This window comes from Hoplias malabaricus, chromosome 15 (genome assembly GCF_029633855.1).
Source record: "Hoplias malabaricus isolate fHopMal1 chromosome 15, fHopMal1.hap1, whole genome shotgun sequence".
Taxonomy (NCBI): Eukaryota; Metazoa; Chordata; class Actinopteri; order Characiformes; family Erythrinidae; genus Hoplias; species Hoplias malabaricus.
Window position 1 is genome coordinate 19,014,091 of NC_089814.1, and position 26,924 is coordinate 19,041,014.

The 26,924-nt window shown below is 36.0% G+C and overlaps 1 protein-coding gene across 3 annotated transcripts; it reads left to right on the top strand.

The window, feature by feature from the left end:
* The first annotated feature begins 636 nt into the window (after nucleotides 1-636).
* Nucleotides 637-11,865, top strand: LOC136668683 (claudin-3-like). 3 transcript variants are annotated; one of them, XM_066646353.1, is made up of 2 exons: nucleotides 637-658; nucleotides 4,862-5,508. In XM_066646353.1, exons 1-2 carry the CDS (start codon nucleotides 637-639, stop codon nucleotides 5,506-5,508), a joined length of 669 nt encoding a protein of 222 aa, XP_066502450.1. The 3 variants fall into 3 exon arrangements, with proteins under 3 accessions (XP_066502450.1, XP_066502449.1, XP_066502451.1); XM_066646352.1 differs by lacking the exon at nucleotides 637-658 and adding an exon at nucleotides 9,730-11,865 and having other exon boundaries at nucleotides 4,849-5,331; XM_066646354.1 differs by lacking the exons at nucleotides 637-658; nucleotides 4,862-5,508 and adding exons at nucleotides 9,527-9,632; nucleotides 9,717-11,865.
* Nucleotides 11,866-26,924: the final 15,059 nt, after the last annotated feature.

Consider the following 26,924-nt stretch of genomic DNA (forward strand, 5'->3'; position numbering starts at 1 on the left):
TTTCTTTTTTTTTACTATCTGTTAATCATTGAAATATAATGATTTAACTAAAAATGCAATTTACATAATTATTCTTTTATTGGAAATGTAATTAATCAGTGACGTTATTTTTGGGGTCTGTTTCTTATTAAATGGGAGCTATGTCTGTGTAATCATGTAGTAAATGTTTGTGTCACCTAAAATCTATTGGAGTGACATAAACTTATGACAGGTACTAAATTAATATACATTTCAAATCGAAGGTAGTTGTGTTTTATTCACATTAAATAAACCAAATCAAAGGTTATGCAGAACAAGTGAGTTATTTGTTTCATTAACTGAGGAACTTTACAAATACAAAATGTTGCTGAAATCTTGCTGCGAATATACAAATGTATTCACATTTTCAGGACTCTATTGAGGAGCAGGTGTAGATCTGTGTATTAAACTGACAGTGCCAAACCAAAACAAGCTCAAACACTTAGGAATGTTCGTTCGCAAATAATATAACTGTGTAATACTGTAGTAATTTTTCCTACATAAAGCAGCAGGAACAGGTTACATGTATGAACTTGTGTTTGCATGAAAACAAGATCACTCTCATTGCACTGTAATTGTCTCAATTCACTGTTACAGTTACAATAGTGTTACACTACAATGAAAGACAAAATTTCCTCATGTATATTCCTCGTCTGTCATCATATATTGTGCTTAATACTTGATTTCTGAAAAATATCTCCTGTTTGCCAGCTTTACCGACCTATTAAATGTCTACAACGATGATGACTGACAAAAAAGGACATATAGTTAAAAGTCTGGTTTTAATGAGATGTTCTAATAGGCTCTGACTAGTTTACAGACCCAGTCCAGGACCAACCCAGAGGATGGCCTTCTGATTTTCTGCTTATGATATTGTGTTGTAATTAAAAAAGAGATAATTGTTCATCATTAAAGTCTTTGTAATTTCTCTGCTACCTTTTGTGAGTTTTGTCAGCAGGTCTGTCCACAAATGTGACTGAAAAAGGACATTTTCAAGGTGAAACCACAAGGAATGCCTTTCTATAAAGTTTTTTAGTCTTATACGGCTGATGGGATGTCATTTTCTGTTGTTTCTTATTAGATCTGGTCCATCAGTAATATATAAGCTTATTTAATTTAAATATAAATAAAGTAAACAATAACAAAACAAACAAACAAACAAAAAACCCTGGAAATATGAACCTTGATCCATTCCTTTAATTAAATCAATTTACATACATTGTCTGAATACTTGCAAAACACCAACAGCCAAGATTCCTAAAGAAAACCATTAGGTAAAAGAGAAAAAGAGAAAATAATCAGCATCTCTGTCCCAAATATAGGCTACAAATATCCCAACAAAAATTATCATAAAGATTTATAGTATCTTTATATCTTTACTTAGCTTGAAATAATGCTATGTCAAAATACATCATTATAAATGTTATTACTATGATTTACTATAATTAAAATGTATTTAATGTTATGTAATGTAATGTAAAGTAATTATAATTCATAAGAAATATTTATATAGAACATATATAAATATATATATAACTCTTAAGGGGAAAAAATATTTATTTTGCAATATTGAATCAAGAAATCTTCACAGTTATTATTCTGATATCAATATCACTGTAAGGCAAAATACATTTTAAAAGAGGTCCAGAGAGAGGCACAGGAAATAAATTTGACTGTGTCCCAACAGCAAAGTTCCATCTAAAAGTGTAAAACAGTAGTAATTGGTTTTGTGCGCAGCCTCAAATTTTCACACCATCAGCCAGTAATTCCCTTTTATAGACTCATATTTCTTGCCACAGTAATGATTTGTAGAAGCGCTAAAACATTACTAACGATAGAGTAAAATAAGCCACTGAAAGTCCACTTTTTGTGCTTGAGCGCCAACTTGTGTCGACAGGACGCAGTCTCAGTCTTGTACGAAATCTTCAAGGAGGCAATTCGCGAAACCCAGAGCTGTTACACCGGAGAGCAGCTTTATTTAACTCCAGACTGGTCAGACACGGATACACTCTCGTGTCAGTTTTCTGCAAGTGTTTTTTTGTGTAGTTTAATGTTTTTGGGGGACATGATAACGAAAAAGATAATTAGATCATTACCGATTAAAACCAAATGGTTTTCCTTCCGTTAGGTACTGCTGGATTCACAGGACGCGTACCAAAAATTTGTTGAGTTTCCGGTCGTGTAACATTGCTGAACCATCCTTTGTGGAACACGTGAAACCCTCAGGAACCAAATTAAACGTTCCTCTTATTTATTTATTTATTTGTTTATTTGTTTATTTATTTATTTATCATTTGACGAGGAATGCCTAAAAATTTTGTATACTGTTGCCTTTATTGCACGCACGCACGCACACACCCTCAGGGAGGTGTTGTGTACTCCAGCTCCGTGTAAAGTGTACAGTCTAAATGCTGTCTGTTTGCATCCAGTGAAAAAGGGACACGGAGAATGCGCAGTAGAGACATATGAGACCGTGCTGCAGTCCAAACAGAAACTCGTCTGACTACTGAGTGTGGTCACAAACAACGAGGCAGAAACTGAAGGGACAGAGTATAGTCTCATACAGGGAAGTACGCTATCACAGGTTCATCTGATGTCACTAGACAACGCCTAACCATTTTCCACCTGACCACTGGTGGTAAACACGCACCCTGTACAAAATCTACAGGTTGGCTAGTGTATTATCCTCTTTTGTGTGGTGTAAGGTTTTAGATCAAATCCTGTCATTTACTTTTGTTCTTTTGGATTTTTTAACGGTTTTCTAGAGTTTTAAAGCTGGGTTCAATGATGGTGCTTGAGCTGTTTTTTTCCAAGTAAAGTGGAACATAACTGAAACACTAACACTCTCCATCCCCCTATTGTTTTGGACCTGCCATAAGCTTCTTTGAATGCTCTGTAATTTATAGTTATATTGTTAAAAAGACATGTGCTTGATGAACAATGCAAACAAACTTTTTGATTACTGTTACAATTGTATCAGTTTCCAGGCAATTAAAACACATTTACAACACAGAGAGCCTGAATGTTATCAGACTTTACACATATTTAATAGGTGTATAGTAGCTAAAATCAACTTCTCTGTTTACTGAATACATAAGGAGAGTCCTTATGATCCATATTCAGAATAACAGGAAGTGACTGTGTTGTGTTGTGTGTAAAACACAAATCATCCATCAGACTACTGTTATTCCAAATTCACCTAGTACACGCTTAAATGCTTTACTGCTGTAAGCTACAATCTCTACTTTAGACAGATGGAAGTTTAGTAGTTGGTTATGATTAATTGGTAGTTTACCTTCTCCTTTTGCTCCTTCAGTCCAGAGAACATCAGGTGGTTTTCCTATTCTTATTCCACAGTTTGGCCTGAACCATTCAGACTAAACTTATAAGGAATGTTTCAGCCTAGACAGCCCATACACAAAGGGACATAATACAGGGCAGACAATTATTCTAAGAGATAAAAAGAGGTTGGATTACAAATGGTTGATATACTCAGAAAAACATTATAAAACCTCAAAATCACATAAGTAAATAAATATAATAAAATAAGGAAAATTTCAGTTATGAGCCATTCAAATTGGGTAACTTTCATAATATTACACATTTCCCCATGAATTGTTGTGAAGAGCTAAAAACTGAATTTGAATGTATCCAAAATATAATCTATGGCAGTTTCAAATTGTGTTTATAATGAAATATGATACTTACAATAATAAAATTAAATGGAAAAATGTCAGTACATGGTTATTCCCAGCATCAAAAAGGAGTGCTATTCTATGATCAGATAAGTTATTTGAAATGACTTTACTGACATAAACAAACTAGAAAAGCCGTATGACTATTGTCCAATGTTTCTCTTCAAAGAAAATAATACAATTTGCTTTTAAATTTATTGGTCTATTATAAAACGTTCTCTTGGTCAACATTAGTAGATTACAATGACTAAGTTCTTGTAATTGTGAAAGAGTTTTGTATAACAACCACCCATCCAAACGGACAAGCAATCGCACACAGCACTTTTAAATAAAGCCTGTAAATATTTTCTAGTGTTAATACTTCTGAATAATCTTTGTGTTGTTTTGCACATGTATAGATTTGATCTATTAACTGCTGCCTGAGAAAGGATGCTAAAACTGCATTTCACTGTTTTAACACTGTTCTTGAAAATTGTTTTCTCAGCAACAATAAAAAGCTATTCATTTCTATTCTATTCTATTCTATTCTATATGACAAGAATCTATTGTATACATATGGTTTGTGTGATTTTTTTTTATTTTTTATTTTTATTTTTAATCTTATAAGCACATGCATTTAAACAGGGAAGGTCAGTGTTTATTCACTGTCTGGATCTCTGTCATTCATTTCTCATATCATGTCCTTCTTCTACCACCACCCCTTTCCTTCAGCTAGCTAAACATTAACATCAAGTAACAAGCCCAGTCTTGGTAATTCATTATCCTTGGTTTCAGTAAACAAGACATGTTGAAAGTGTACTATGTGCAAACAGGTGATTGAATGATCACCGCAGTATTTATGAGGAGGGCCAGCCAATGCCACAGTTGCAGCTTATCTTCTGATGTCATATCATAGGTAGGTCAACTTTAATTTCTCCCAACATTATAAAATTTACAGAGGGTAGCTCCACTAAGCCAGAAGACACCATATTACAATTCAGTGGACGTCGTCAAACATACTACAATACACTGCAAGAACAGTCAAGGCTTCCAGACTGCTGGTGTGACTTCTTGAAGGGCGAGAAAAGGTTTTTCCAGCACACTTTTAAGGGAAAGGTGACTCCTGCTCAAACTATTGCAAGGAAACAGGAAAGCTATGTCTGCCATAGGTCTTGAGATACTTGGAATAGCGCTCTCAGTTCTTGGATGGCTTCTTGCCATCGTGTGCTGTGCTCTGCCCATGTGGAGGGTCACTGCATTCATAGGAACCAGCATCATCACAGCTCAGGTCTATTGGGAAGGCATCTGGATGAACTGTGTGGTCCAGAGTACTGGACAAATGCAGTGCAAGTTCTACGATTCTCTTCTAGCACTTCCTCAGGACCTACAGGCTGCTCGAGCTTTGACTGTGGTGGCTATTGTCCTGAGTGTTTTGGCACTTCTGATCGCTATAGTGGGTGCCAAGTGCACCAACTGCATCGAGGATGAGGGCACAAAAGCCCGTGTGATGATTGGTGCAGGCGTCACCTTCATAATTGCCTCGATCATGCAGCTTATTCCTGTCTCCTGGTCAGCCAATACCATTGTGGTGGAGTTCTACAGTCCGATCGTGCCTGAGTCCCAGAAGATGGAGATAGGAGCCTCACTGTATCTGGGCTGGGCTGCTGCTGCCATGCTACTGGTCGGTGGCTCCATTTTGTGCTGCAGCTGTCCACCAAAAGAAAATCAAATCAAGTACAACCAACCAAGTCGTATGGTATACTCACCGAATCGTTCAATGGCCCCCAGTTCCTACACCAGGAGGGACTATGTTTGAAACTATAATGAAATTACAACCACTGTATAGCACTATTCTGGTTATGTTTTGTCTGCTGCCTTGGGGAAGGAAACTGAAGCAATGTGAGCTCATGTTATTCAGGATAGGAATGTGTTTCCTGGAGCATGGCTTTTACATTTGCTCTTTTAAACCACAAGGCCCAAATTCTGAAGGACACTCTAAAGTGAATATTTATTCCTATTCTAAATACTTTTATTTTTATATGTGATAATCAGATCAGTAATTGCTACTACTATTGTTAAAATGTAAAAAATCCGTATTCAAAAAGACACATTTGCTTTAGATTCCTTGGTATGAATTTGCAGATGAGTGGGTCAGTAAACTTAGATCGATATTTTTTGAACTCTTAAATGTTAGCTCTTAATTTTCATGTTACACTTGAACACACTGAAAAATGACAAATGTCATATTTGTGTATTTTTTTTATCTGCTATTTGTACCATTGTGACCACACGCGAAAGAACACGAGTCTTCTGTTATCAGTTTTTAAATTTATTATTTATTCATGTGTAAAATGATGTTGACAAATTTCATAGAGCATATACATTTGATTACATTATCTGTATATTATAGCAATCTGCAAATCAAAACAAATTTACTCACTGTATTGATCCATATATGATCCATATTAATATTCATAAACTGACAATGATTTTAATATTTTTTTGCATAATTATACAATTCATTTTTCTTATAAAATATCATTTGTGTCAGTTATTTGTTTTTCAACTTCAAAGAGAGTAGAATGAGTGATAGTTTTGGGGGTATCTAATTACAAGTCATAAATTATCTCAGAGTAAACCCTGACAAATCTGTAATTCACTTTTAAACTTAGATAAACTTAGATAAAAATGCCTTGTTTACATAAGTAACATTTACTTTGGTATTTAAAACTGACATGTCAAAAACAAATTCCTGTCAATACCTTTCAGACAGATTTTGAGATACTGATATGTGATCTAATGCTCAAATCCTTTTGTGTTTTACAAGTAATACCTTGGGGTCTGTGTACACCATTCAAGAAAACACATGACTAGGATGCCTCTTTTATGTACATGCCAACCAACATAAAATCATTTCAGTTACTGACATTTAGTGAATAATAGAATTGCACAAATCCTTCTTATTGAGACAAATATCCTCGCTGTGGAAAGAAAAATATATATCACCAAAATTGTAACTTTATAGGAGACTTAACTTTCAATAGAAGTCCATGTAAAAAGGATTTATTCCAAGTAATTCTGGAGGTTTTGTATTGGTCCATTCGTCATGAAAAGACCTATACAGTGTTGAAACATTGAAGTAATCTAAAAAGCAATGAGAATGGCAATGTTTTCCCCGTCTCCACATGGGTTTCCTCCCACAGTCCAAAAATGCACGTTGGTAGTTGGACTGGCGACTCTGAAGTGTCTGTAGGTGTGTGTGTGAGTGAATGTGTGTGTGTGTGTGTGTGTGTGTGTGTTTCGCCCTGTGAAGGACTGCCGCCCCCTCCAGGGTGTGTTCCTGCCTTGCACTCAATGATTCTGGGTAGGCACCGGACGCACCACAACCCTGAACTGGATAAGCGGTTACAAATGATACAGATAATGAATGAATGAATATTAGCATGCACTAACAGTACAATTATTAATATAATTATTATTATTAGCAGTAGTAGTAGTAATAATAATAATAATAATATAATCCCCCCCCCCCCCAAAAAAAAAAAAATCACAACCTGACACCTGTTTGATATGTGTGTGTGTGTGTGTGTGTGTGTTTGTGTGTGTCTAGGTGTGGGGTCTTAAGTGTGGGCTGGTTTTCCATTTCTGTTTGTTTAGGTGATCCTGGAGCTGGCTCTGGGTTATGCTACAGAACCATAGGTAGTTCACTGTTATGTAAATCCTCTGAACTCCTCATTTTTACTGTACATTATACCATGTACAAAATTCAGCAGCACTTTTGTGTGAAATTTTCCTGAAAAATACAGATCATTAATACTTATCCTGTTATAGTGTTACTATTTTTGAAATTTACAAGTTACAAAATGTTTTATTTCTGTAGTTATTTAAGTAACAACTACATACAGTTCACTGGTTTCCATTTGTGGTTGACTATATTTCTTTTTCAATGGAAATGACTAAACAGCTCACCTTAAGTAGTGCTTCTTTTGATCCTGTTTTTCTGATATATCAAAGGTTGTGTAAGAGCTTTGTGTCTGATGTCATCATAATTAAGCAAACTACTTAAGTTTTTAGAATTTTTATATTTTTTACTCTCACTAGGGCTAAACAAGTCTGGCAATATTTGTTATGTTTCTGATAAGTAACATGATTGACTTGAATAATCTTTTGGGAAATTGACTCACACTTTTATAGGTTTATTGCTTAGAAGACAAGCATGTCCACTTTTTCTGCCTTCAGGCTTCAGTATTGAGGGTGCGTAGCTGTATATGTGTTGAAACATAGTTCCTCTTCTGGATATTTACTGTTAGTAAAACGTGTATAATTAAAAATGCCAGAAACACTCAAAATGAATGAATTCTGTGAGCCGTCCTGAAAATGGATGCCATTATTATCAGATGTTTTTTCTTTATTAAAACCACCTTTGAAACTTAAAAATCCTAGACTGTCCTAAGCCAAATTTAGCCTACATATTTCATAGTTTGGTATGTTTAAAAACTATTAGAATATAAACAACATTAATAATAACTTTCTATTTTTTTTATACATAAAAATAGTATTTTACAACCATCTCATGTTTTTGTCATGTCACATTTACATAAATCAATACCAAAAAAATATGCGGAATGCCCTTTTTTATAATTCATAGTGACATCATTACACTAACAGGACAAAGAAGTTGATCAAGTATAAGTAATCTCATTGAATTTTTGTTTATTTTAAGCTTGTTTTTGCTTTTATTTATTTATATTTTTATTTATCATGAGGACAAGCTAATATAAAATATCAAAAAAACAAAAAACAAAATTGTCATCAATCAAATAAAATATTATTTGAATAAATAGACAATGCACTGTAAATTTTAATATTTTTATGCTTATAGACAAAAGTTTTGAATGTGGTTTCTCATTAATGTACGCCTATATATGTTGTATGATATTTTGAAACAAACATCTGTATATAGATATAATTTTAATTTGTACTGGCTTAAAGTAATTATATCTGGAGTGGATTTCCGAAAAGCGTACACACTGTGAACGATGCAGTGGTGATGCAAATATTTCCCAAAACTGTCTGTCGAGGTAGATAACTTGCATAGTCCGAACCATCATTCAACAACACGTGTATCTCAAAACCATAGTTCCACCAAATGTTCTCAGACACTGTCAGTTAGACCTGTAGTTAGACATAGTTAATACCTGGCGACTACATCATCGATGACAAAGATTCAGTTGGTAGTTTAATATTTTTTTCATATATTTGTAAATTAAAAATACATTAATAGGATATTTATTTTTTTATATATTTTTAAAGGAGAGTAATATATATATATATATGTTTTATAATGTCATATAAATATATAATGGCATTTAGTTACTTCTGGTTCATATCACATGCACAAGTCTACATTATCCGATTATATTTCCCCATTTAAAATTAATCAAAACAACATTGTTGATGACATAGATACTTTATCTGCCGTTTAAAAATATATTTCTTTTAATATATAAAAATGATGAGTCATTCAGGCCTTGCTCACACAAGTGCTAGGGCTGCACATCTGAACTGCTCATAGATTCACATCCTTAATTCAGGCACAGCATTTGGGGATGGCCTTTTTTTATACAGAGTGAATATTTCCTTCCCAAATACCAGCTGAGTCAGTCTGTCATTATCTGAAAAGAGTGGTTTGTGCAGTTTTTCCTCACTGTGTCAGCAGAGTAGGCAGGTGTTTCATGTAGGAAAGTGCAGTCTCCAGCCCCTCCATTTCATGATGTCATCTCATCTCCACCTCCTTCGCCTGCTGCTGCCTGGGGAATATAAAGGGAGCTTGTTTCCACAGCAGTATCATCACATCACTCTAGTTACACCTAGAGTGGAGAGAGCAACCTGTTAATGAAAACAGTAGAAAAACGAAGAAGGATACTTGTTACAAAAAAGGTTTGTTAAAAAAATTTAGCACAGAAATTTTCAAGTGTTTGTTTAAGCTTACCAAACTTTTTATTTTTTCCTTGTATTCTCAAGGTCTTAAGGAGAGCTCAACATGTCGATGGGAATGGAGATTGGGGGCATTGCCCTGGGTGTGGTAGGATGGATCATTGCTATCATCACCTGTGCTCTGCCTATGTGGAAGGTCTCTGCTTTTGTTGGAGCCAACATAGTCACAGCCCAGATCATCTGGGAAGGCATCTGGATGACCTGTGTGGTACAGAGCACTGGACAGATGCAATGTAAGATTTACGACTCCATGCTGGCTCTCTCTACAGATCTGCAGGCTGCTCGGGCCATGTGTGTCATCGCCATCATCCTGGCTTTTTTGGCTTTAATTATCTCAATCATGGGTGCCAAGTGCACCAACTGCATTGAGGATGAGGGTTCCAAGGCCAAGGTTATGATTGTCTCAGGCATTATGTTCATCATCGCTGGAGTTTTGCAGCTCATTCCAGTCTCCTGGACGAGCAACACCATCATCCGAGATTTCTACAATCCGATTACACCTGTTGCTCAGCAGCGGGAGCTCGGAGCATCGCTCTACATTGGCTTCGGTGCCGCTGCCCTGCTCATCATTGGAGGAGCCCTGTTGTGCTGCACATGCCCTCCACGAGAGAAAAGGTACAAGGCAGGCTACTCTGCTCCACGCTCTGTCAGTGGCTATGACAAGAAGGACTATGTTTGAAGACATCCAGAAAGAAAAGTTAAGATATAAAGATGTATATATTTCAAAAGGTCATAAAGTGAGAGTGTGTTCACTATTTCAAAGAACATGAAGATTCTTCTGAGAAGACTCCGAGATGAAGGGCTTTGTTATGCTGTCAACATTTGCTTTGGGCTGTATATGCTGTTTGGTGTGTGTGGGTTTAGATTAAAATTTTATTTTGCAGTGTGTAACACAAAAGTTGTCATTTTCTATTGGCTTATATAGCTGAAATGTGTTTCGGTATTTTGCCTGAAGAACATTTTGCTATATTTGGCATATTTTCAAAAGTATAGTACATTGTACATGTTTAAAATAAATCTAGTTGTTCTTCTTTAAAGTGTGTAAAATGGTTATGATAAATGGGCCGATAGAAATGCTCCAAAAACATTTTGGAGATATTATATGTAGTGTATGGAGACATTTGTTTTATTTTAGACAGCAATGATTTAAGCCATGGTTCAAGTGAAAGTTTGGCTATTGTGGATGTTAGGTGTGTAATAATTGTTTGACACGTCGTCATCTTCTAAAGCCCAGTCCCATGACACACACCAAAAGTCAAAAGGAAGAGCTATCATTTTACATATATTTGCTTATGAAAATCTATGCAGGGAAAGAAATAAAAGACGTGTGCCTCTGAGCCCTTCCTTATTCATATACTGGTTTTTGCTATACCTTTTAAAGGACATTGTATGGGATTGAGTTTCAGTGTATATCCTTTTGTTTTTAAATGTGTTTTTAATGTGTAAAGATTCTGTAAGTGCCTATGAAAAAAATGTAAAACATTTTCATTTTAATAACAAGGTACTAGCCATGAGGTAGTTAGTTTTAAATAATGTCTGTTTATATGAATACTTGAATTTAGCAAAAGCATTTAACCACTATTTTGAAATAAGTACCTCTTAGGATATATTTCATATACCTGCAAGAGTGTAGTGTCACAGCCAACGCAATTCACTTTGTCATTTAGAAAAAGAAAAAAATGCAATACTTTGTGAATAATGAATTCATACATGTCATTTACACACACAAAGGTTCAAAAACTAAACTGTTTGCTATAGGTGGTGGCAGACTCTCTTGAAAGAAAAAAGGGAGAGAGAGAGAGAGAGAGAGAGAGAGAGAGAGAACTAGTGGCAACCTAAGCCAACAGATACTCAGGTAAACATTGTATCCTGCTGTACATCCTTATATGATTTTATTTTTTTATATTATTTGAAAACACTAGCTAAACATTATATTAACATCTAATGAAAAACTGTCTGATGAAAATTATTTATTAATAATATATTATAAAATATAAATATAAAAAACATATTTTGTGTTAGTTAAGGATATTTTCCCTATAGTCTGTGTTTGGAGATATAAGATTTTGATCCCACAATAAGCAGCATGATAGGTCATAATTGTATACGTGATTTTCATTTGTCTGTCATATTTACTTTCTGAATTTTGTTGTCTCATTTCAAATAAAATTTGCTTCACTAAAGAAGTTTGTGTCTGATATATTGAATGGAAGAAAATTGAAGCATGTACTAATATGTATTTGTATTGTCTCTATAGAGACTTGGTCTTGTGTCTATGGTGATGCTTTCTTCACCTCAGAGACAATACACATGGGGCAGAGAGCACGTTTTCCACTTCCTAGAGCTGAAGCCTCTTTTATTATAAAAGAAACCTGTCCCTCCTTTGTGTAAATCAGTGGTGGTTCTAGGCCATTTGAAATGGGGTCAGTCACTATGTTGATTGCAGGCATTAAATGGAAAAAGTTTGATATAATTCAACATTTTATTTATGTAATTTTATTTCGTTCACTCTTTGATGGACTGGCGCTTGTGTCCAAAGATTCCAGGTAGGCTCCGGACCCACCATGACCCTGAACAGGAAAAGCAGTTACAGGTAATGAATGAATAAGTGAATGAATAAGTTATATTTCAGTTATATTTTCCCTATATTCTACATCCACACATTGTCACCTTTCAAAGCCCTTGCTCATTTTTCAGTTTCATGTTCAATTTCTTGTAAACAGATCAACAAACACATCCAATATTTAAAGCCTTTTACCACTTTCAAAAGTACAGACCAACTGCTTGGTCTCTCACTGGCCATAGTGGCTTTAGTGCAGAAAAGCTCTTCTTGCAAGCAGCCATAAGAATTTGGACTGAAAGAAATATTTTGCGCAGTTTAAAGAGCCAAAAAATGTCAAGTTAACTTCTTCAAAAGGGTCTAAAGCTCTACAGGTTCTTGGCACACCACTCTGTATTATCTTTGGTAAATATTGGCTATTTGGCTAATACATCATTTATTATCAGTGTGTACACACACTCAACAGAGATGTACTTTCTGGTCCACTAGGGGAATATCAGACCACCAGCTAAAATGGTCAGACTAGAAAATGTGATTTACTTTGAGGTGCTGCTTTGTCTCTCTGTGTTACTAAGAATCAGATAACTCAATCCTCAATTAGGGGAACAATAGGGGCATGCTTGATGTCTCAAAGGTGCACTGGCTCCTGCTGGCCCACACCTGAACCATCACTGATGGAATATTTAAGCTTAATCCACATCATCACCATATTTCACTAGTACAAAATGGAGATACACAGTGGAAATCACCTTAAGATTCTCTGTGGTGCATAAAGAAAGCAAATGTGTGATTAGCTGGTTACAACTTTAGTGGCTTTATATTAGGACAAATACAACACTAAAAATGAAATCCAGACAACCAACAATCAGGATATAGTGTTTTTAATGATCAGAAGAACTTGCCGCTGTGATGATCTGATTGTTTTTAAAAGGGAAGAGCATTTCTGAGGAAGAATAAAAAAGGTCAGTATTACTATTGTGTCACTATGAACACAATAGAGTAAACCATCCATTATTTCTTCTTCCATTATTTTGTGCTCGTTCACATGTCAACAGTCATCAGTAGGAGACAAAAGTGACACATTGATTTCCCATGTTTGTTTATAATTTCCTGGTAATGGATGGAACTGAAGAGGCCTGCTTTCTGACTGTTTTTTAGTTTTAAAATTTTTTATGGGTTGAGTTTGGGCTCTTAGCTCCAGTAAAGACAAGTGTTAATGATAACCATGATAGCATACCATGACTAGACAAATTTATGCCTCTTTTATTAAATGGCAATTCCACATTGAACAGCGCAGTTTCAACAAGGAAATTGATTTGAGATGGGAGAACTGGCACAGAACTCTGACCTCAAACCCACTGTACACCTTTGTGAATGCTTACTGTCATTCAGGTATTATCGCCCAACATCAATGCCTGACTTCACTATTGCTCTTGTGGCTGGCTGGAGGGAAATTCCCATAACCATGCTCAAAAACATATTATTAAGTCTTCCCAGAAGACTAGAGACTTAACATGGTACTAACCAAGTCCACATTAATGACGAGTTTCATGAATGAAATCAAGCATATGTGGATTTAATATAGGTCTGACTTGATCTATCTATCTATCATAACAGTCGTATTGTTCACTCTGAAAAATAATGGCAATAATACACAGACTGTGAGTAGGTTGATTAAAACATTTATATCATCCATGACATTTTGACCATCTCTTTGTTTCTACATTCACTGTTCTTTGAGTTGCATTGACCATACCTTTCTTCTGATTTTTCAATGGTCAGGACACCCACATGACCAACAGAGAGCAGGTGTAGTTGCTCTGTTACTGTCCAGTCTGTTAGACACACATACCTTGCTGGTCCACATTTTAGATGTAAAGTCAGAGACAGTAGCTCATCTGTTGCTGCATAATTTGAGTTAATTGTCCTCTAGTCCTTAATCATTAGGATGCTGTTGGATGGATATTTTTGGTTGGTGGAAAATTCTCAGCCCAGAAGTGACACTGGGGGCTTTAAACACTCCAGGAGCACTGCTGGCAAATGGTGTATACAGAGCAACAGATGGACTCGAGTGTGTAATTGTAGAACTACAAAGTGCTCCTGTGAACAATGAAGTTGGGAGAATTGACCGTGAGTGTAGAAACAAGGAGGTGGTCATAATGTTACAGTTGATCTGTGTATATAAATTAAAAAAACTTTTAGAAACAAGACCAGGAAACCCCAGTTTTACTGGATTGTCAGGTGTGTGACATATTTATTTTATTAATGGGGCAGAATTAATTTATGTGAGACTATAATGTGCGCCATCAAATTATATTTATTTTAGAGTAATTTAGACACATGGGTGATGTCAAGTGTTTCAAAAGACGTCTTGGAATGTGACCTTGCCTAATAATTTACACAAGGCTTTTCTTCAATTTTGTAACTTTTGAGTGGGCTGGAGCTGTGAAAGCCGTTTATACTTGCTTAGCCTGCTCCACAAGCTATTCTAGTGAGATAAATTTTGCTAAGCCCATCTACAAACTACCCAACTGCAATTAAAACTCAAGTGACCTGCTCTGTAACCTGCTCTTAGGCCCACTCTACAGGCTACACACTACAGGGTAATTACAGCTCGTCAGGCCTGCTTCACAAGCTTTCTGAGTACAATAAAAATGTCTCTGTATATGGTTTTAATCCAATACATCTTGGACAATTCAAAGAATATGTCTAGTGTTTGTGTGGAGACATGGTTTGGGAAACAAAGTGGCTTGGACAAAGTACCAAAACACTGCTTCAACCAATCAGCAGTATATGTTCCTGCTTGGGCGGCGCGGTGGTGCAGCAGGTAGTGTCGCAGCTCCAGGGTTCGATTCTTGCTCCGGGTCTACTGTCTGTGAGGAGTTGGTGTGTTCTCCCTGTGTCCGCGTGGATTTCCTCCGGGTGCTCCGGTTTCCTCCCACAGTCCAAAAACACACATTGGTGGGTGGATTGGTGACTCAAATGTGTCTGTTGGGGTGAATGAGAGAGTGAATGTGTGTGTGTTGCCCTGTGAAGGACTGGCGCCCCCTCCAGGGTGTATTCCCGCCTTGAGCCCAATGATTCCAGGTAGGCTCTGAACCCACCGTGACCCTGAACTGGATAAGCGATTATAGATAATGAATGAATGAAGGAATGTTCCTGCTTTCCTGCTTTGGCACAGGATGGTGGAAGGGGAGGTTCAGGCTCTCCCTCTCTATTGCTAGCTCCAGTGCTCTCTCTCTCTCTCTCCTTTGCTCACTCAAGTGAGAGGAAATGGCAACTGGAGGTGTTTGAACAACGGATAGACCTAAGAATGTTGTATGGCATGAAAAGAGATGAGGATACTGTTCCATAAGTGAATCTCACTGACTTATTTTGCTAAATAAAAGCTTACAGGCAAGTTCAAATTCAAATATAAACAAGCCACAGTCTGCTTCTTAGTCAAACACATTGCTCCACCTTAAAAGATGCAGCAAGTTATATTATTTAAGGTGCAACAGACTGCATATTTAGGAGACCTTAACTAATAATGCATTAAAGTACATGCATACCTAAAGTGCTACAAAACTAAACAATCTTACAGGCAAGTTCAACTTCAACCACCAACAAGCTACACTTGGTTTGCCACCAAAAAAATGCCTGCCAATGCACCTGTAATGCTTTGGGGGCAGAACTTTAGAAGATGCACAGAGGGGAGGGATGAGTTTGTTTTGCTGTTAGATGAGTTCTCCAGAATCGAATAGAGCCCTCAGCAAGCTACTTTTATGCAATTACAACTCACTCGGCCCGCTCCACCTTGTTTGACTCGCTCTATGAGCGACCTCTGGGTGATTCAAACGTGCACTGTGTGATTATATTCAACATGAAATGTAAAACTCAAAACATTTTATTTTATTAGAACATCCAAGTGAAACATGCCTGTTGTGTGGAATTTGGTCGGGCCTAGTTGTATCTACTGAGATTTGATTGTTCGTTTGAATGAACTGGATGCTTTGTTGTTGTTGTTGTTTTTAAACCTATAATTTAACCAGGCAAGTTATTAAAAACAAGATCTCATTTAAAAAGGCAGGCTAGCAAGCAGCAGAGGCCCTTTGAGGAAAAGGGAAATATAAAATCTGAAGGGGGAAAACATGTTCACTATAAAAAACAAACACCAAGAATCATCAACAGTACTGTCAGTTAGTAGATAAACAAGTTTCAGTAAAATTATCCTTCATGTAATTAGAAATTGAAATAAAGGTCTCCAGATGTAATGTTTTTCTATATGTTCCAGCTGTGGGCTGCAGTACGCTGAAATAAAAAGGAGCCATAAGTTAGTGATAATTAGTTGATTATGGCATGGTCTGTCTTGGAAGAGTTTTCCAATTAATGTAGCCCAGTGTATATTGTGACAGGTGTGTGAAGAGTGTCAATTAACCAGAAAATAAATAGAGCAGTGATGTGTTTTAAATAGCGCATTTGTAGCAAAACGGATAGCAGAATGAAACAGTTCAGACAATGTCTCGAACAAAACAGTGTCTGTTATCACAACCTCTTCAAAATGTAAAAGTCCGAGCAAGCAGACTAATAGCAGTGGTGTTTAAGGGAAAGGGTTTTATTTAATTTACATTAAAACATATTTCTTGCCAGTGTTTCTGACCTTGACATTATGAGTCAGCTCCGGAATCAATAATCACTGCCTTGACTGTGAACTACTTCCATGGTTTCACTGATTGCCCAGGATGGCATAATGTCATGAGGTCAAGGTGGAATGTGTAATTTTATATTATATTATATTATATTATTAAGTTATTATCCCACAGAAAGTCTTGCATGTTATCACGTCATAGGGTGTTTTATAGTTAAAAAAAATATGTCATCAGAGTAAAGAATACAAAACTAGATGTCTATATTTTAAGTGAATTGTATTTAATATTAATTAGAAAATGAACCAAAAATACAAAAATCATTTCAGCTGAACAGACTTGCTGTAGCCACTCTGCACGCTACCCCAGAGCAATTAAAATTCATTGTTGGGATTTCATTATGTAATAAAATGGCTTCAAATTGTTCATATAATATAAAATCATAAAACATAGTAAAACTTAAATTCAAATCTACTATTAGTGACAAACAGAGGACACGTCTGTTTTAGACTTCTATTAAAAATAGAAGCACTGGAAAGGGTCTTTTGCTTTATGCCATTAGTGAAGAAATTTGTCATGCCTCCATCATAATGTTCCTTCCAAGCTTGTTTTTTCCAGTTCACTTCAGTTTATTTATGAATGCTTCACACCTGTTTATGCAGGTTTACTAGGATTCTGCTGAAATGTGTAAAATACAAACAAGTGTGTACACAAAGGCTCAAAGTACAATGTGCAACTGATTGAGAGCCCAGCTAATAATAATCTTAATCTAAAATCTAATCTACACGTGTTAAAAGTCAGGTAAACCAATTATCCAACACACACCTTTGTTTAGCACTAAACTTTCCCTTTTTTATTATTTTAAATATCTTTTTGTTCTGCTTTAACCATACACTGCCCTGGATTTATAAAATGCATAATAAGTCACTTTCACATATCTGAGTTTATTTGTCATTCTCAGATTTAATCCTCATCAACTCCCAGGGAAACTGTTAAGCAAAAGCATGTTTACTTGATTGTTTTTCAATGTTATATAGATGTTTCTGTATGAAATCCATTAAAATATTTATAGTTGGAATACACAATATTACTATATATTATAATTTAATGTTTAGCCAATTTTGGTAAGAAACCACAGTGCTGTATTAATAAAATACAATGTAAAAATGTGTATTTAAGAACCTTTGCACTCTTTAATTACATATTTAATATCTGGCGCTTGCTCTTTTTCTTTTCAAATTCCTGATAGCAGTTGCTCTCCTAAGGACATTAACTTAATGCAGCCATATATTATTCAGCTAGTGTATCTAGTATACATACATACATATGTACCTAAAAATACATAGTAAATGGCCTCCAAGCATTTATCAGATTCTCAGAGAGCCACAGCTCTACACTCACTCTAAATTATGAAAACACGTTGTTATTAGAAGGCATGCTACTTGAAATTTGCATTGTAAAAGGTTGTCTAAAATAAAGTAAAATAAAAAAGTTGATTTTTTTTACAGATTGTGAAGATTGCCAGTTACATCACCTCACCAAATTCTGTTAGCCAATGTAGAGTAGAGAGTGCAGCATGCAGTAACACCCTCCCTTGAATAGCAGGATGAAATGGGCATAAGAATGTACGAAGAGAAAAAGGTGGGCTACAGTCCGTAATTGAATAAAGTGCTCCTGTATGGACATTGGAGCTGATAAAATTGATCGTTCAGTGTTTGTGTGTGTATTAATTAATTTATTGAGTTTATTGAGTTCTTTAATTCAAATATTATATTGAAATATTTTGAATAAATATCTGTTTCACACAAATGGTGCCTAAATCTCTGATGCCTAATCCACATCTCACCCTACACTGTCAGAAAAACTGTCACTGTGGTGGTACCATTTTGCTGTCACTGTGGTGGTATCCTCAAGGGTACATACTCAGGACCTTTACTTTGTACTATTATAATTGCAGATTTAAAAATGTTGTTAATATCATGCGCCCAATTTCATCTCCAAGATTATTTTATGTTCTTTTATTTTACACAGTTATATAATGAAAGATTACAAATATTCACAACTCCTTCTGGACAACAGAACTAGACTTTAAATCCACTGCTGTTTCTTTAAATGTACATTTCTACTGTTTGTAACTTTAGTGACAATATTGTACCTCTACCATACATTTATTTTAGAGAATGTAGATATATGGATTGAAATAGTGAACCAGAGGTTAAAAGCACTACGTATTAAGCAGAAGATATGTATGTAGATGTTAAGTAGAAATTAGCTTATAGAAAAAGAAATTCTGCTGTTTTTTGCTTTCAAATGGCACTTTAGTTTATAACAAACACTGACACGTCTAACACGTCTCCTACAATGGGCAGAAAGTGTGTCAGAACTGGACACAATAACCCAGTGGACACATCATTTTATTGCATGAATGCAGCTTTATCACTTCTCACCTTTTCCCATCTGAACATAGTGTTACTAATTATGTAATGTCTTTAAAGATCTGTGGTTATGTAAGTGAAACTGAGACATTTAGCATGCTGCCTGAACACAAATATTCCAATTCAGTTTTGTCAAATTGGCCACACTGTGACTGTTTCCTAAAAGAAGTGACTAATTAGAAAGGAGTCATTTGTCTCAAAGATTTTAGATTTTTAAAAATGTTTTCAATTAGACAGCTTCATAAAAAGTTGTTTAAAGTCACTATAACATAAACCCAGAAAGAACATTTTTGAATGACTGGTACTATGTTTGTACTTAATGAAGGTATATATTCTGGGAGAATCTCCACAGTTTTTAGAGCCATGCTGATTTATCAGACAGCTTATACCGTCATAAATTTAGCTAAGCAAATAAGCTAGCAATCAGTGTGGTATCGGTCACATGATATGAGTTTCATTCTGGCCACTTCCCTTGAAATGCCAGAAGGTTTCTTGCGTATTACAAAGAGTTAAACCACAATGTAAATATATATATATATATATATATATATATATATATATATATATATATATATATATATTTTTTTTTTTTGTAGTTTTGAAATGGACCTTGAATACCCAAATATGTCAAATCATGAAACAAAATAAAGTATTTATAGGCTAATGTTTATGAAATCCAACCCAAGTCCACCGCAGTAGGCAGAAAAACTTATTTAAGTGATACCTATTTTAATAAAAGGGGATGGGTGTTATTTCCACAAGGGGGATTTTTCTTATTTATGGACAAGGGGGAGGGCATACTCTCATTCCACCTTATTATAAGCTCTGGTTACACTGTCTGCTCTTTGGCCACTGCAGTATTACAGCAAATCTGGTGGAGGGTGAAAAATGTCAAACAGTCACTGGCTCTATTTTCCCCTTGAATGCTACAGCAAAAGCAATTAAACAGATAGAGTACATATAGACCCCGGATATATATATATATATATATAGATATATATATAGATATAGATAGATAGATAGATAGATAGAACTTTATTAATCCCTTGGGAAGTCTCCTGCAGTGAAATTCAGTAATGTAGAATAGCAGTGACCATGTTTGCCAGAATGAGTTCAAATTTAATAAATTTTGTCAAATACTTTTGTTCTTATCGTAAAGACTAGTTTTTACAGTATAAACAATTTTTGTTTGTTTTGTTCGGCATATACAACCCTCATATGTTGAGTGTATGTGTAACAAAGTCAGCATGTGAGGAAAAGAGATGTGGGAGATAAAACAGGATGGCATACCAAGCTATAAGAATCTATTTCCAGGATAAAATTTGTTGGAAGAAAGATTAATATAGAAATGAATGCTCACACCAAGCTGTTGTGGATTTGCCTACATGTGGATTTGCTAAAAACAAATTAAATTACTGAATTAAAAAAACAAAACAAAACAAAAAAAAACTGTCTTGGTTAAACCCTCTGATGAAAATCTACTGTTTATCCTGCATATCCATGGCTGATAATTTTGTTTTGAAACTGCATTGTTCCAAAGACTGAAAAAGCCAGACTTCTTATTTCTTAACCCTAAGGAAACAACTCCATCAGCAGGTTGTGGCTTTCAAGCTGTAGGGCAGAGTGTAGAGGAATACATCAGATATGCACATATTGAATGTGAGAAGGTGTAGATTTAGGTGTATCTAATGCACTTTTAAGACATAAGGGTTTTTCCTGTGACAAAAGAAATTTGTGAGAATTTCGATGACTGGAGGGACATTAACAATCGGGTGTTCCTTGTGGTCTTTGGTGTCATTATGTGGCGATAATGATAACAACAGACTGATGAAAAATATCCTTTCAAATGGAAAATGTAAACTTCCTGTGCGTCTTTTGTCAGTCAGTTTATTAAAAGTATATTTTAACCCTTTAATATTTGTGTTCATGTGTAGCTGTAAACATAGACTTTTTACTTTACTCAGAAAGATTTTGAAAGAGTCGATTTAAGTAAATAATTCATTCATTCATTTTCTGTAACCGCTTATCCAGTTCAGGGTTGCAGTGGGTCCGGAGCCTACCCGGAATAATTGGGCGCAAGGCAGGAATACACCCTGGAGGGGGAACCAATCCTTCACAGGGCGACACACACACACACTCTCTCTCTCTCTCTCTCTTTCTCTCACACACACACACACCTATGGACACTTTTGAGTAGCCAATCCACCTACCCGTGTGTGTATTTGGACCGTGGGAGTGGCTGTGTGGTTGTGACACTACCTGCTGCGCCACCCCGAATAAATAATATTTATATATAACTTATAATTGTAATATTTATGCACATTTTTTTTATTTTGTGCATTTATATATTTGTCATTTATTTCTGTATATTTTATTATTGTTATTAATACTTATATTCCTTTTTGTCTGTATTAATATTTTAAACTTTTAATTTAATTATTCATTTATTTCTGTATTTCCTCCTTAATATATGCTAATGAAGTTGATTCTAACTGAAGTGTCCTAGAGCACAATTGTCAGGATTTGTGTTGGATCTGCTGAGAGGCAGTTGCTCGCCACAATGAAATGGAATATATGTATCAGCTTGTTTAGTGTGATGCCACGCCATTTCATGGGTCCAATCGCACCTTCCGTGTCATACATTCAATGACATGTGTTTACCGTTTGAATAAAGCTGAATGTCTCAATCAATTATGTGATCTCAGTTCAGGAGTTCGGAAAAAATGAATAAATTCAACATGAAAGGAAGCAAAAGGTTCTTTGGCAGCATTTTTTGCACATTCGGATGTGAGTGAGCTGCCGGGCCGACTGACTGTGCTGCTCCATCTCTCGAAGCAGAGGTGCTGTGCGAAGGGACCTGTGTCTCCCGTTGCCCCATTTCAGGAAGCAGAGAATCTGCGTAGGGAGAGCAGTGTCTCCCACAGCTACATCCCTGGAGCAGAAGACCTGCATAGAGAGAGTCTCCCCCAGCTCCATTTCTGAGAGCAGAATAACCGCGGGGAGAGAGCTGTCTCTCCCACACATGGTCAGTCCCGGTGTTCCATTGAGGTCGCCATTGCTGTACCGAAGATGGAGCTAGGCATGTACAGTTGACCCATGGTATCAGGCATCAATCAACAAATAAGAATGTTTAGACTCTGTGAGATCATTGATGGACAGCCCCCTTATTATCATATAAGAGCAAGGAGAAAAAGAAAGAAAAAAAATATATATATATATATATATAAATATATATATATATATATATATATATATATATATGAAATAATCACTGAAATACTTGTGGCGAAGCTGAGAATATTACTCTACAGCTGAAACATATACTGTACATGCAGAAATGTACAAACCGGATTCCAAAAAAGTTGGGACACTAAACAAACTGAATAAAAACTGAATGCAATGATGTGGAGATGGCAAATGTCAATATTTTATTCGTAATAGAACATAGATGACAGATCAAATGTTTAATCTGAGTAAATGTAACATTTTAAAGGAAAAATACGTTGATTCAAAATTTCACAGTGTCAACACAAGTAGCAATAGCAAATTGAGCATATAATGAACAGCTGGAAGACCAATTAACACTAATTAGGCCAATTGACAACATGATTGGGTATAAAAAGAGCTTCTCAGAGTGTCATTCTCTCTCTGAAGCCAAGATGGTAAGAGGATCACCAATTCCACCATTGTTGCGCAGAAAGATAGTGCAGCAATACCATAATGGTGTTACCCAGCGTAAAATATGAAAGACTTTTAAGTTATCATCATCAACCGTGCATAACATCTTCAAAAGAGAATCTGGAACAGTTGCTGTGCGTAAAGGTCAAGGCCATAAAACTCTACTGGATGCTCGTGATCTCCGGGCCCTTAAACGTCACTGCACCTCAAACAGGAATGCCACTGTCAAGGAAATAACAGAATGGGCTCAGGAATACTTCCAGAAAGCATTGTCAGTGAACACAATCCACCATGCCATCCACCGTTGCCAGCTGAAACTCTACAGTGCAAAGAGGAAGCCATTTCTAAGCAAGCTCCACAAGCTCAGACGTTTGCACTGGGCCAGGGGTCTTTTAAAATGGAGTGTGGCAAAATGGAAGACTGTTCTGTGGTCAGATGAGTCACGATTTGAAGTTCTTTATGGAACACTGGGACGCCATGTCATCCGGACCAGAGAGGATGAGGATAACCCAAGTTGTTATCAACGCTCCCTTCAGAAGCCTGCATCACTGATGGCATGGGGTTGCATGAGTGCTTGTGGCATGGGCAGCTTGAATGTCTGGAAAGGCACCATTAATGCAGAGAACTATGTTCAGGTTCTAGAACAACATATGCTCCCATCTAGACGTCATCTCTTTCAGGGAAGACCCTGCATTTTTCAACAAGATAATGCCAGACCACATTCTGCAGCAATCACAACATCATGGCTACGTAGGAGAAGGATCCGGGTACTGAAATGGCAGCCTGCAGTCCAGATCTTTCACCTATAGAGAACATTTGGCACATCATAAAGAGGAAGGTGCCACAAAGAAGGCCCAAGACGATTGAACAGTTAGATGCCTGTATTAGACATGAATGGGAGAGCATTCCTATTTCTAAACTTGAGAAACTGGTCTCCTCTGTCCCCAGACGTCTGTTGTGTGTTGTAAGAAGAAGGGGGGATGCCACACAGTGGTAAAAAATGGCCTTGTCCCAACTTTTTGGGGATTTGTTGATGCCATGAAATTTTGAAACAACATATTTTTCCTTTAAAATGATACATTCTCTCAGTTTAAACTTTTGATCTGTGTTTTTATTCACAATTTGTTTAGTGTCCCAACTTTTTTGGAATCCGGTTCGCACTAAATATATAATAACGTACAGATCCATAAGCAATTTATTTTATTGAATTTTAATAAATAAGCATGTGTGCAAGATATGACTATAGCTAACAATAGTGCAAAGACAGAAGACAACTAAACGGCAGTGTCATAGCTTAAATGTGTGTGCACAGATGCAGTGATCTTTAGCAACTGTCCATAACTAACACCACAAAGTGACAAAGTATACTGTCCATAAATAAGCAAATGAAAGAGGATAGTAGCATTGACAGCAATGGATGTAAGCATATGAAGAGACACATTAAGTAATTTCATGAAAAATCAGAAATTTGAGAACAAAAAGCAATTCAGTAGTAGTACAGAAGGTAGCCTGGTACACAGTTTGTGTGCTCAGTGATTGTGACTGCAGTCTGCTGTGAGTTTGAGTTTTACAAGGTGTCACGACTGGTAAATGTCCTGGAAGGATACATACATTGAGTGTACGCAGGTACACTGATGAATTTATTTTCTGCCTCCTCTGACGAAATGTTCTTAACCTCTGACTAACCAAGAGTAACGGCCTATCATACAAAATTAAGATACATATCATGTGAAGCATAACTTTCCATGATTAAGAACATGGTGAGCACTAACTTATTCTAAACAAACATCGCTTCCTACTTATAGCGGTACTGACTGAACAGCCGTTGTGTTGACAACATGTTGGATTCTCTGTGTTAACACATAGCGTGTAATTTAGTATTAACACGCAAATATATTTACATATTAACGCGTTTTGAACGTGTTAATAGTACTATTTGGTAGGTTATCACGTTAAGTTTATGTTTTTTTTTTTGTTTTGTTTTTTGCTGTGGGGAATCATCATGCTTGTTAACCATGATGCTTTACTGCCACCTACTGGTGAACGGCGTTATTTCTGAAACAACATAAAGCCTTAACTTACCAAATAATGAAAAAAAGCCCTGTGAAGGACTGGCGCCCCCTCCAGGGTGTATTCCTGCCTTGCGCCCAATGATTCCAGGTAGGCTCTGGACCCCCGAGACCCTAAAATTGGATAAGCGGTTACAGATAATATACGGATGGATAATGAAAAAAAAAACAGTGTTTAATGTTTTAAACAATGGCCTTTGGGAGATTTTGTAAAAACATAAATACTTTATACGGTTACTATGGTTATATTATTCATTGTTCATCTGTAAACATCTGTAGTTGTTTTTAAAAACCAGACTCAAAACTCATCTTTTTAAACTAGCATATGGATGATATTATGTGTATGTGTCTATGGTTATGTATGTGTCTATGTATGTATGTGTATTTATTTTTTCTTTTATTACCTATTGTACACCTATGACCACAGAATTGTAGGGTTTGTGTTACTGTATTGTTTGGGCAGTATGCCAATTCACATAATTTATCAATGTGAATGAATTATGCTTGAATTGTGCTTCTGCTTGTTTGATATAAAATTATATGCATAGCTCACTATGTTATGAATAATTAAGATGAAACTTAGGGGCAACGTTCACAGAGGATTTATGTTTCGTTGTCAGCTACAATGTGTGATGAATTTCCTATTATGCATATGTATGGCCGGATTTGAGGCCTCCTATTGTCCTAAACCTTAAGAACCGGTCTAACACGGTTAAATTTTACGTGTTAACGCATAAAACTTTAATTACGTGTTAACGTGCATGTGTCTACATGTTCTGAGCCCACCGGCCTTCCATCTTGAAGGACGCAACAGAACGTATCCTGTGGCCCTCAGTTACCCACAATTCTCTGCGCACGTACGGCGTTAGAGGAAATAAACAAGACACGGCATAAAACGGACCAGAGTTCGTTTACCGTGTAAAGTGTAAAATAACAAATTAAGTAACCTGTCTCTATAAATATTGGCATATTAAAGTACCACAGAAAGTAGTGTGTTATATTTAATCCCAGATGAAATTGTTATAAGATTAAGTTTGAGTGTTTATATGTTGAAGTATGGTTTTAATATTTTGTAGTAGTATTTTCTTGCAGGATAATACTAAAAAAGCAGCTAAAACAAATTTTTTATACTAATACTAGTAATACTAATACTAATAAGCAATTAAAACTAAGTTTAACTTACAGTTATGTTAGTGCCTTAAGGCAGATAAGACCGTTCCATTTGTGTGATCGAGTTATAAGAGGATCTTAGGACACGTCCGCAGCCCAACGCATATACAGTCTTTATTAAAGAACCCTTGCAGAACCCCGCCCCAAATGTGATTGCATAGTAACTGGTTTTTTAATTGTGGCACCACTGCTCTCAGCGGAAATGCAATCTGCTTTACATTTTACTTTGTTACGTTCACAGCGTCACACAGTGGAATACAATACAGTTGAGCTGTTTGAAAATTTCGATGGTTTGTGTTCAGTTCTGACACGAATTCAGCTTTTTATTTGTTTAAATGGAAATCAAGCTTAAATGGAAATGTTTTTTTTTTCTTGCAAGAGGCAGAGCGACATTAAATCAATGCAATGAATATTTGTTTTTCATTATAGCTCGTTTTCCGCACGTCTTAAAAGGTCTCACATTTATTGCATTACAATGCGACTTTTATTTTTGAAGTGCCTTACGATGTAAAGCAATACAGTTGTGCACTGATTACATTGAGGTGATTGTATTCAGTTTTAACAACAATTCAGCATGCAATTTTTAAAATGCAATTCCTCGTGTGTTGTTTTTTTATTAAAGAGGTCAAATAACGTGAAAACAATGTAATAGCGGTTTTGCTTTTAATTTTGGCACGTATTCTTCATTTTAATTTGGA